Source organism: Danio rerio, chromosome 6 (genome assembly GCF_049306965.1).
Source record: "Danio rerio strain Tuebingen ecotype United States chromosome 6, GRCz12tu, whole genome shotgun sequence".
NCBI lineage: Eukaryota > Metazoa > Chordata > Actinopteri > Cypriniformes > Danionidae > Danio > Danio rerio.
The window spans coordinates 55,081,706-55,094,808 of NC_133181.1; the positions used below are offsets into that span (position 1 = coordinate 55,081,706).

At 39.1% G+C, this 13,103-nt stretch overlaps 1 protein-coding gene across 1 annotated transcript in view; it reads right to left on the minus strand.

Annotated features, from left to right (window-relative positions):
- Positions 1-3,293: 3,293 nt before the first annotated feature.
- mmp24 (matrix metallopeptidase 24) overlaps positions 3,294-13,103 on the minus strand; it is a 72,650-nt gene continuing 62,840 nt past the window's right edge. The window contains exon 9 of the mRNA XM_694711.9: positions 3,294-11,887. Within this exon, the coding sequence (XP_699803.4) occupies positions 11,550-11,887 (338 nt within the window). The 3' untranslated portion in view covers positions 3,294-11,549. The remainder of the gene's footprint in view (positions 11,888-13,103) is intronic.

Genomic DNA, 13,103 nt, shown 5'->3' on the forward strand with positions numbered 1-13,103 from the left:
TACATGGTTTTTGCATACACACAAAATTTATCCCGCCATGGCTACATTACTGCATCTCATTCAAAACATTCAGTCATTGTTGTTGTTTTTTTAATAGCAAGTTATAATCGCACCAAAACGTATTTAAAGGTAAGGAATTATAACTGCGCAAACTTTTCTGTAATCGTAGTAGTTCGGTGCGTCATTTTTAACCCTTTAAGGTGACATGAGGTGCTGCTGACTGACAGGTGCGTGATGCAAGCAAACACGACGTAGTTTTCAGTTAAGATGAACACAGTTTCCATAATTATACTTTATTTATAGATATAGGTCTGTGACTCTGCATACAATGACTTTATCTTGCTGGAGTTTATTGCCGTTTCACTTTACTATAGGATGCATTAATGCCACTCTGTAGGTCTATTGGAGACATTTATAAATATTCCCACCAAATCTAATAAATGTTGGAGACATACTTGTTACATAAATGCACTAAATCACACTTCAGCAGCGTTTATTTGAGAGCGCACAAGAAGATCTGCGCTTGAGCAGCGTATATTTGAGGGGGTGTGCAAGACGTTTTGTGCATGAGCAGAAGAAATCAGCGCGCAAGCCAAGAGATTCGCATTCTCGCATTACATGAAAGCGATCTCAACTGGTAATACTGAGCTCACAACATTTGTCATTGAAATAAAGCTATAAGGTAGTTGGTAGATCTGTGTAAGGCCTGCCGCCACAGCTGAAAAAATCCTAGAGGAAACACTGCAACATGGATATTGTATGTTGTGAGTAAAAACGCTGTCAGATTAGGTTTAATATGATTACTGCCATTTTCACATATAACCGTGGTGTATTTTATGAACTGTAAAGTGTTGTTCTGCTACTACTAAAGTGTACTTCGCCAGTTAAACCCTGAAGTAAGTGTCTTGTAATTGAAAACACTGATCATTTGTAGTTTATGACAAGCACAGTGTGCATTTTTCTGACCACCAGTGTGGTGGACTCGTCAAGGGTTAATGATTGTTCATTTTTATATTCATATCAGTTTTATATCACAGTGTTTCATATTCAGTTCAGTTAATGTATTAATTATTTAAGTGAAATATAGCTTTTGTATAGGTGGTTTATTAATTTTATATACGCAATTTTTATGGACATACTTTTTATGTTAAATCTAACTGAACAATATATATTTTTAAAAGGTTAATGGTTAATGATTAGTTAACAAGCATCGGTTTTGAGTTGAATATTTTTAGCAAAATGAACAACCGTTTGGGGTGAAGCAGTGGCGCAGAAGGTAGTGCTGTCACCTCACAGCAAGAAGATCACTGGGTCGCTGGTTCGAGCCTCAGCTCAGTTGCCCTTTCTGTGTGGAGTTTGCATGTTCTCTCAGCGTTCACGTGGGTTTCCTCCGGGTGCTCCGGTTTCCCCCACAGTCCAAAGACATGCGGTACAGGTGAATTGGGTAGGCTAAATTGTCCGTAGTGTGTGTGTGTGTGTGGATGTTTCCCAGAGATGGGTTGCCGCTGGAAGAGCATCTGCTGCGTAAAAACGTGCTGGATAAGTTGGCGGTTCATTGTGCTGTGGCGACCCCGGATTAATAAAGGGACTAAGCCGAATGAACAACTGTTTATGCTAAAGTATTAGCCCTGTGTGCTATTCTGATGCTGCTGAGGAGTAGATGATGTTTGCAGCACAGAATGATGATGCATGATTATGTAAAAGTCACATGAAATCCTACATACCCGTTCACACTGCGTCACATCGCAAAACATCAGATTTAATAGCACATTTGAAAGTGGCACACATCTGAATTGAAAATATCAGATTCCATGTGGTTTGAGCTGTTCACACTGTCAACACAAAAACAGATCTGAGTCACATGTGGGCAAAAAAATTATGATTTGAGCCTTGTTTGCCTGCAGTGTGAACGCAGCCTTAGAAATCTCACCTGAAAACAGTAATAACTGTAATTAACCAAATAATAAATGAAGTGACATACACAAAAATTAACAAAGTTTTGAAATTTGGTTTGAAACCTTTTTCCCCACGTCACTTCTCTCTTGTATTGCTTGACCTGATGAAGACAATGTAGGATGTAATGTCTCAATAAATTGTCTTTTGAGAGCAGTGTGACGATTTTGTTTATGTATGTACGGTAATAAATAGCCAACTAGTTTTCGTTTTCTGTGCTAAATATAGCCTACTGTGCGGTAAGTGGTTCTTATTCCCAGAAATTCTGATTTGGATGTGTCTTGCCTCATGCATCAGAGGTCAGTGACTTGAGTTTATCATTCAAAATAAGAACCATTTTTGTTACAAAAACATCAATATACTTCATGAGACTTACATTGCATGGGTTGGTTTTGCAATGGATTTATGCACTATTGGAAGCTTGAAATAAATGGCTATAAATAAAAGGATATAAATATAAATGATTAAAATATTACTAAACAAATTCATTTCTAGCCTACATGAATTTAAAAACCACTGCCTTACTTTCTTCATCTTGGGAGGCTTTTTCAGTTCATTCAATTTGCTTTTGTATAATGTTATTATTATTAGCAGTATTATTTATTATATCCATATTTGTTTATTTAAAACAAGCTTAGATTTGTCCACCTGTCAGGTTTTAGACCATTTGGGGCACAGCAGGTGTATTTGGAAATAACCAAACTTTGTAACTTTGTAATTATTGTTCATTTATTCGTTTGCTGGAAATTAGAACTGAATTTAGAAATAGTTTTGAAACAAATCTTTGCGCTTAACAAACGAAAGTAGTTTTTTATAGGCTAATTGATGTCTGTGCGGTAAGGTTTCCCTATCCACGAGAGCAAAAGCGAAAGTGAACTTACTTTACGTCAAAATGCGCTTATGGCGTGACGCAGCTGGCTCTTAGGTAATGGGAGATGAGACTCTGATTGGTTTATTCTCAAAATACACCTATAACTCATTAAGAAAATAAACTCAACCCTTTTAGACCATGCGCCACGGCGCAAAGCGGATTTTCCCGTCCTTAAGTTAGCAAAAATGCGTTCTGACACACCCTGAAAGCATTTGCACCCTGCGTTTTGCGTTCTGTGCATGGACCGTCAAAATAGAGCCCAGAGTCTCATAGAGTTCTGACAATATGAGACATGCTTTCAGAAAATGTGTGTAAGCAATCAGAAAAAAAACCTGTAAACATCATTTGGGCAATATTTAAAAAAGAAAACAAAATTCAAAGGGGGGCGAATAATTATGACTTTAACTGTATGTATGAATGTACAACACAAATGCCATGATTATATATTGCGAAACATCCAGAAACAAGCTTCAAACACTTGACATTAATGTCATTTTATTTTATTGACATTTCTTTGAACATGGTGATATTAGATACACAGTGTAAAACTGTAGACTGAAATAAAAACGACTCTTTATAGAATTCAAAACTGAGAAAGAATCTGAGAAAGAAAACTTAAATTAGATCTAATATTAGTAAATCAGTTTAAGATCACTCTCAAATGTAATAATCGAGACGTTATGCATGACAATGTGAAATCATACGCTACCGTTGAAAGAGTGAAAGAAAAATACAAAAGGTCTGAAAAGTTTCAGTAAATCTTTGTATTTACATGACCGTTAAAACCTGGACGAAGCTGAGCAGACAGCGACATTTGACCTGTAAATCAGAAAATATCAAAAGGACAGAATCGGAATTTATTTAACACAGAGCGACAAGTTCACTCTTAAATTCTTGTCAAAGGGAAACAAAAGAATCAAAGTTATTTACACAATACAATTGAAATTCCCTCGTGGTCAGTCAAGAAAAAGAATAATACTTAAAAAAGAAAGAAACAAACCGAAACTTTAAAGCTATCTCAGATAAAATCTCCGTTGAAATGAACCCTCTGTAATTAAACAGCATAAGTACAGTCGGTTCCTTGACTACCTCTGATATGTTTGTCCTATTGTTAGTCTCATAAAAGGACCATAAAAAACAAAAGGCAACAGCAGCTCGGGTTAAAAGTGACTGTTGTCCAAAGCCACGATCATCCCCATTAAAAAGAGGCAAATTACCAGAGAATTCCTATTTATGTATTTCCCTGTACAGTTCTGTATTATTATTATTTTTTTGTTCATTTTCTGTGCAACTAATGTGGTTATAGGCATGGCTTCACCTTGATTTCAAATGAAACTGTGTGTAGAATACCCTTATGTCTCCATTAATGATAAATAAATAGCTTTTCATATGATAAGCCTCTATCATTACAAATCTTTCACATGACCTTACGACAAACATTTCTAAAGATATCCACCTTTGATAAATACACTTTAGTTCTGTTAAAACGTTTCACTTCTGACACAGCTGAATGTTCAGTGTGTTAATATGTACACATAATTCTGGCTTGTGCAGTTCTCTGTCAGCTCTGAAATTCCTTGTGAATAGGTATTAATCTCTAACTTAAACCTCTTGTTTTTTCATAAACAAATCTTTTAGTGATAATAGTGCAGGCTGAAATATAAATGAATTTCTGAGACACTTGGTCATGTCATGCTTTTTTAGTAATTCATGAAGATAAGTGTAAATGCAATTCACGGCCCTGTTTATTGGTGGTGTTAAATAATTGTTGAAGGGATAGTTCACACTCAAATATATATTTACTGAGTCTTAAGGCTGATTTATTTTTCTGCGTCATGCGCACACGTATGATCTGGCGCAGCCTTCGCACGGTCGCGACCAAGCGGCAACCTCCCGCTCTCTCTCAGGAAGCCAATACGGAAGTAACTAAAACTGCAATTCATCCAAAATTCCGCTAGTCCTGGCCACTCCTGGCTCCAAAACAGAGCAAAGTTTAATTGAGCCCACTGTTAGAATGGCCAACTTTACAGCAGAAAAAAAGGTGTTTACAGCCTGGTACAAAAAACGATTTTGGTTAATACAGCTAATATTACCCTTCATGACAACTGTGAGGGGGTGAATTTTTTTATAACTCATCCGTTTCCTTTATATTACGTTATATTAAGTTTGCATAATTAAAGGAGTGGCCACTTGATTGACAGCTAGGTCTTGTTGGTCGCCGTCACGTCACCTCAGCTGACTCCAGCAGATTAGCCACTGAACTCGGCATATTTATCGTATTTCTGTATTGTTTTATGTGGCTTTACACAGTCAGTTGCCTTTTGGACTTGTTTCCTACAATTATTAGATGGCATGGCATGCTGAGGGCACTTAATTGTGCTCACAAACCATTCACGTGGCCTCCGTTTCCCATGTGAGTAAAGTTACATACTTATATACCATCTCTACACATGTATTTGTTTTATTTAAGATCATTTATCGTTTATATTTATATTTAGAGCTGTAATGCACTTCTGAATCTGTCAGACTGATTAGCTGTAGGTTCTAGAACAGTCATCTGAAGCGTTGTCATACAGCGTTATGCTGGATTTCATCAATAGTCTTGCATTTACTAACACAGACTATATCTGAAGTGTTTGGAAGTCATTTGCGTTTTCCTCCTGTTGAAAAACGTCATAAGAACAATGTTTAGTGGCTCAATGTATTACAGCAGTGTTTTTAAAAGTCTAAACACTTTATTGATATAGTATACAGCCAAGCACAAGTGGTCAGAATACAAACGAGTCGCAGGTGATAAAGTATTAAGCGTTCTCCCAAAGTAAAGTGTGTCTGAACCAGGTCCAAGCTAAATGCTAGCAGGTGTCTGTAGCTCCGCTCACTCTCCGCCTCTTTGCCCTTGTTTGGTATCCGCCGTGGGTGTGATGACGCGCGAACAAAATGGCGACGGTTGGCCGCGCCTACTTGTGGCTTCTTTTGCGCTCTTTAGAAACCTATGGGTGACGTCACGGATACTACGTCCATATATTTTACAGTCTATGGACGCGACGCCCTCGCCGTGGCTGACGCCGGCACGCACCTCTCAAAAAATTTAACTACACGTCGCACTGACACGTAGTGCAAGCTATGCAATTGGTTGGCTTGGTAGCAGTGACAAGAGTGGGCTTTGGAGCCCAATGGAGCAAGTGTTTACAAATGTCGAGTCCTGTGAAGAAGCTCCAGATGGAAACTTTTGTTTTGTATTACGCTTAGGGTTCATACGTCATGAAAAACCTGGAAAAGTCATGGAATTTTGACATGGCATTTTCCAGGCTTGGAAAAGTTTTAGAAAAACCCATGAGGTTTTGGAAAAGCCATGGAAATTACATTTACATTTTGGCATTTAGCAGATGCTTTTGCCCAAAGCGACTTAAGCTGCGGGTCATACTAGAGCTTGTGCTTGCCAAAATCTGTCGTACGATGCTCCGAAAAGAGGCGGGGTTTAACAACATGATTAGACGGTGTTAAAAGTGAGTGATTGCCCCATATTTTAACATTCTTATTTTAAACGATCTTCTATTGGTCTAACACAATCACCTGAGGTGATTTAGCAGGTAAGATCTCCCCAAGCTTAAACTTTGCCAGATTGAGCAAGTTTTAGCTACTTGTAGCGTTCAGAAAAAAACAAAACACCCACAAAGAAACTGGAGAGAATTATATAAAAACCGACTGCTAACTAGCATTTCGGAAGTGTTATTGCATAGCAACATAAAGAGCACACAGAAGTATAAATGCACAACTACGCGCAAGGCACGCACCGTGGGTCACGCCGATCACTCGACGCAGAAGTATAAATCAGCCTATAAGTGCAAAAGAAGCAATGGAAAAATCTCCTTTGCCTATTTGTGATCTGACCAACCAAAAAGGGGCATGTGATCCAACATAAGTACAAATGCAATGTCACATCTGTAATCGCTACTTGCCCCAAAATGGAATTACAGAACCATAAAAAAATGTTTAAGATTGCATATGCAATCCACATAAGCCATCGCAAAACTATTCACAAAGTCGCAAAAATATAGTGTTCGCATTTTCAGTTTATTCTATAACACACGTCATGATGTTGCCAAGTACGATGCCATACTGGATTATCATCAGTGTTGATCCTGGAACATCATTCTTGTTGGAAAATGTACTCCTATTCCCTACCTACTAAACCCAATCATAACTGTAAATTATTCCCAAAAATCATAGGGGTATAACAATTATGTAAAAGTGCATAAACCTAACCGTAAGCCTAAGCTTAACAAAAACAGTATCCCTTAATTCTGATTGGCTGATCGGAATGTTGTTCCAGGATCAACACAGATGCGAATCCAGAAACATGTCCTACTTGGTGAAATCAGGTTGGCGTTCTGCAATGCCGATTGTTTACTGCGATTGTTTACTGCGACTTCCTATTTCTTTGCTTATGTGGGAATTGACTCGGAATACCAACAGATAAACTAATTGCTCTACAAATAATATCATAAAAATACTAGTTTGCAACCTTGAGCAGCATAAAAAGCTGTTTTTTTATGACTAGAAAATCAATAGACGAGACAAGTCTCGAGACTTGTAATAGATTAGATTCCAACGGCTTCGCCCACTCTTAGTTTGATAAAATATTTATAGTCAAAATTATGAGCAAAACCAGCGATTAATCAAGATGCATGACATGACCATGTGTAAAGTCTCTCTGTTACTCTGTAAATACATTTAAATTTGACATTTTGACCACAATTTGTTTTAGAGTAAGTTCTCTACGATCACAAAACAACCTCATATTGGCATTGTAGAATATACTTTAACACTCTGATCATCTGAACTGCTATAGAAAATGCCAGAAATAGCAAAGAAACACACAAAACCTCTTTAAATATGGAACACACTATTGTGCCACATTGTCAAATTCAGTCCATGGCTTATTCGAGTGGTTTCGCCATCACTTATACCAACACCGGCTCATCGGACAGATTGTGAATCGAGGAAGACAATTGGTGATGCACAGTGTGTTCCTTCAAAATACCCCCACCCACCCCCAACCCGGTACTTCCTGTACCCGAGACATTAGCTCACTTCTCGGACACATTGCTTGTTGTTTTTTGCGAGCAGGTGCTCTCGATTAGGAGCTGACTAATAAAAAATGTGTGTCTGTGAAAGACAATAACATTGCGTTGTTCCCAAGTGGGCACAGACATGTAAAATCTGCTCTAGTTTCATGCCACTTCTCTACCCACGACCAAGCTGCTCGCACATCAGATCCAAAAAGAATGCTATATAAAACGGAGGGCAACTAAAATAAATGGTTATCGCTTTAGAAAAGGCATTGAATAAATATATCAAGGGATGAACTCCATGTGTCCACTGTTGAAATAACGGTGGAAATCAATGTAAATGAGCAGTGTTCAGCGTGCCAAAGCGGACTTACAGACAAGGCACAATGTCTTTAAGGGGCACAGTCATGATGCCCCTCCACAGTACTACTGCATTGAGCTAAACCAAAACCAAACACCATGCTAATTGTACATTTTTCCACCGTATAATAAAACATTCTAGAGTCAATGCAAAGCAGTGACAAAAAGCATCATTATACCAAGCATTCTGCTAACAAAAAAGTACCATAATATCATATGTAAAGGACATACAGTGGACTGACTTCTGGACATGAAGTAATCATGTGGCAAATACATTTGACTAGTCTATAAAAGCATGGTTCTGCTTTAAAGCTAAAAAATGGTAGTTGTGAGATTAAAATGTGAAATACAAAGGTGCAACTGCAAAACAGAAATTTTGCATGACACAGTTTAAGAGTCACAAATGTGGGATATAAAGTCATAACTTATTTACTCTGAGGGTAAATATGCCCTAATAATATTCACTAAAGGTGGGCAACAGGTACCAAGTTCCATTAATTGGGAGGTTGTGAGCCTTTGCATATGAAAAAATAAGCAACAGGCTAAAAATGCGCCATGTGTCCTTCTTGAATATTTTATTTAATTTTCATCCGCTTTTCCGAGGCCGGGTCAGCAGTCTTAGGAGAGAACCCCAGACTTCCCTCTCCCCTCTCCCTTCCTTCAGCTCCTTTGGGGGGATCCCGAGACATTCCCAGGCCAGCCGAGAGACATAGTCCCTCCAGCATGTCCTGGGTCTTCAACCTGCCTAGGTAGGTGTGCAGGAGGCATCCGAAACAGGTGCCCGAGCCACCTCAGCTGACTTCTCTCAATGTGGAGGAGCAGCAGCTCTACTCCGAGCTCCTCCAGAGTGACAGAGCTCCTTACCCTATCTATAAGAGTGCGCTCTGCCACCCTGTGAAGGAAACTCATTTCAGCCGCTTGTATCCGAGATCTTGTCCTTTTGGTCATGACCCAAAGCTCATGACCGTAGGTGAGAGTTGGAACGTAGATTGAGCGGTAAATTGAGAACTTTGCCTTTCGGCTCAGCTCCTTTTTTACCACAAAGGACCAATACATTGACCGCATTACTGCTGCCGCTGCACCCATCCGCCTGTCAATCTCACGTTCCATCCTTCTCTCCCTCGTGAACAAAACCCTAGCATACTTGAACTCCTCTACCTGCGGTAAGGTTAAAGATGGCAAATCATCTTTTTCTGGTGGAGCACCATGGCCTCGGACTTGCTGATTCTCATCCCAGCTGTGTCACACTCGGCAGCAAACCTCCCCAGTGCATGCTGAAGGTCCATGTTCGATGAAGCCAACCGAACAACATCGTCTGTGAATAACAGAGAAGAAATCCTGTGGTCACCGAACTGGACCCCCTCCAGTCTAATGCTGCACTTTGAAATTCTTAAATATTTCATTCTCCAAATTTCGGTTTCTTCTATTTTGTCTCTTAGATGAGTGTTATGTTCCTCTTAAAAAAAAATCCAAACGCTTTAACTGGTTAAACATTACTTTGGAAGACAAGGGCTTAGAGAAAACCTAAAAATCTCGTATCCCACAAAACCTTCAGAAAACATTCATGTTGATTTGAAATGAACAAAATTAGATGAATGGAAAGTGGTTGGGCAGATGTACACAATGTCACAAAAACTATGCTGATAAAGCCAGCTCAGTGTAAAAGTATGGTAAAGCCTGGATACAAGCTTAAACCATTGGTTTAGACACATTAGAAACCTAAAAGTAGATGTCAGGTAGTTTCTGTTGCAGATCCATGCTCCATTGAACTGTGAATAAGATATGTACAACATTTTCTGTGGAATAAACAAAAAAGTGGCTTTTTCCCACAGAGAAAAATAAAATGGATCTCATTACATGCAACCTAAATGTGTTAAGGCAAAAATATCAGTGAAACCCCAATATCAAACAATAAACCTAAGTGAAGCCTTATAGGGAGTCTCGCCAGATCTACCGTCTTAACATTGGGATTAAGATGCTGCAAGCCTTTTCTAATAAATACGACTGAAATCTTAATCCAAAAAGTTTCATTCTAAATTCTGAAAGGATCGATTGCATCTTCTTCCAGTGTGCAGTGTCAGATCCAATCTCACAGCAGATGAGCACAAAGAGATGCGTTAATATGCTACAAACACACTTCACTGTTAAACAGCACAGTCGAACCAATAAAAGCACCCGACAGACATTTCTGAGCTAAGTGTTAGACAATCCACACAGAACACATGAAATTGAAGTCACTTCAACGTAAGACACACAGCGTATTACGTTCATTCGAAGAGGACGGATGAACCGTTGAGAGAGATCATCTCCTGTAGTAGGCAACGGCAACAAAGCTATCTCATACTCAGATGTGTTCAGAGTTCGTATTCCTGCCTGGCACCAGTGTTTCACATATTACACTTGGTGAAAAGGTCAAAACAGGAAATGGTGGATAACATGATGAAAAAAAGCCAAATATAATGTCGAGATTGCAAGAAATTAGGCCTGATCCCAAAGAATCAAATTGCACCTCTTATGACTCAAGATGACTTTCCTATAAAGGCCTTACACGAAAGCTATCTGATCAAAAACATCCTCTTTTGTTGCCTACTGATAAAAAGAGCCAAAGAAGAAAAGGAATAGAGTACAGTAGTGAGTGGGAGGGAGGTGTTAAGACTGCCCTAGTTATTATAAATCGTTCTTCCTACTCTGTGGAAATGGGTAGGCAGGTGAGGAAAGAAAAGACTCAAACATTCAGATTGATGTTATGAAGCTAATTTGTTTGAAAATGCCTCCTATAAAAAACGTGTCTTCAAAGAGTGCTAGCGGTAAACCTTTTACCTCATAACTGAAAAAACGACTGCAAGGATTCCTTGGTATTCTTTTCTATGGCCTTTCTACCTAAGTGGATTTCAAGTCATTTTTTTGTTGCTCGTTTCTTTGATAATACTCGAAATTCATGTACAAGTTCGTGTTGAGAATGAGACGAGGATTTTCTGGCGTTTCGCCAATCGGTGGTTCCTCTATCTCTCCTGGAGAAGAGAAAGTAATGGTTTCAATGATGATTCCTCAAAACGCCAAGATTCACCTGGTTAGCATAAGGCCAGAAAGTTTTGTCCGTTGGGCTCATGCTAAAAAAATTGCAATATTTGTTGTAAAGTTCTGTCCGGACTGGGAGGGAAGAGGATACTCCCTTGACTCCTGTTGCCGTTCTGGGACAAGGTTGTTCAGAAAACAGGCACTGGTCAAACCTCAGCATAGTAGCCCTCACGTGTGTTCTCAAGCGTTTGGGGTCCATGGCGGCCCCTGGTCCGTCATACCCACTCCTGCACGGGGTGTTTGTAGTAGGTCACGTGCTGCTGGACGTTTTTATTCTTGAACTGGAAGATAGTATATACAAGGACCAGAATGCACAGTGAAAGGATGCATGGGATGACCACAGCGATTGCGTTTACAGTGCTGGGCACATCATTTATGGCAACCATGATGTCGACGTCATCGTGAGGAAGGTGACGGTCCTTGTTCTTTTCTACTTCCGACTGATCGCAGCCCATCCAGTCTTTGAGGATTGATTTGGGGTAGCCTGGCTCCACCGTTAGCTTCTGGTTATCGAACTTCCAGTAATCCTTTCCCTTGTAAAAGTAGGTATAAACTAGAAGAAAATGACAAAAGAGACAAAAGAAGACATCAGTACATTTCCATGAGCAGAACTCATCTGCTAGTGCAACGTTTGGGTTACAGAAGTAAAAACCTTTATTTCTTCAATAGGAAAATATATTTTTAGTCTAAATTCATAATTTAGGAAAAAAAGGAATTTATTTTTATTATTTTTGTGTCTTTATTTTTTATTAGAAAAATGTTTAGACTAACAACAGATCAATCTTTTCTATTGTATTATAACACATCTTGACCGGACACACTTCCTCTTTTTACTGTGCTGCATACTTTTTAGAAGAACTGCTGACTAGTGGAAAAAGCAGAATAAGAATAAATTTAGGTTTGTTCCAGGCTGCTGTCTGGACATGTCACAAGGAGCATGATCTTTGTAGAAGTTATGAAATATGTTAAAGATGCACGTAATTGTTCAGTTCTGGTATGCAGAGAAGGATTGCAGGAAGAGGAAGTATGTCTAGGGGTTACAAAGAGCCAAGGGACTGCAGAATGACTGATCAGTGACGTTAAGCCAAAACGCCACATGTCATTATCAGTTGTGTATATATGCTGGAGTCAGGAAATGTAAGTTAGTTGCGAACCTCTTGAATGTAATTCTTGTATTGCATGGGGGTAACGTAACCCAGGGCTCTGTCATCAAATTAATCATTAGTATCTAATAAATTACTAATATTTTTGGCATTAAAGAAAACACTCTCCAGACCTTTTCTTACTGAACACGCATGGAATTGGCATGATATTCCAACAATAACAATACTAGTAATTTAAACCAGTGGTCCTCAACTACCAGGCCATGGACCGTTACCGCTCTGTGGATCAATGGGTACTGGGCCGCACAAGAAATCATGAATTATTTCCGTTTTATTTATCTGACCGATCTTTTATTTTGAAAAATGGTTTATTTGGAAGCATGACCGTATTCTCTCAGTTAAATCTGGGTCACTTAAGCAGCAAAATGAGTAGGAAACTGACGTCTTTGGAAAGTTTCTTTGCTAAGGGAAAAAGGCCCAGTGAAGAACCAGCGAACTGTCTAGGAATAGATCCGCAACCCATTTGTCAACAGTTTAGGTGAATCCACCATGTCTGTGCAAGAAGATCAACTGCTGGAGATTGCAAGTGACCAGCAACCTTCTTGCTGTGGGGGCCAGAGGGCTCCTTTTAGGGGCCGTGCGCATATTGTGTATCGCGATTTTTTA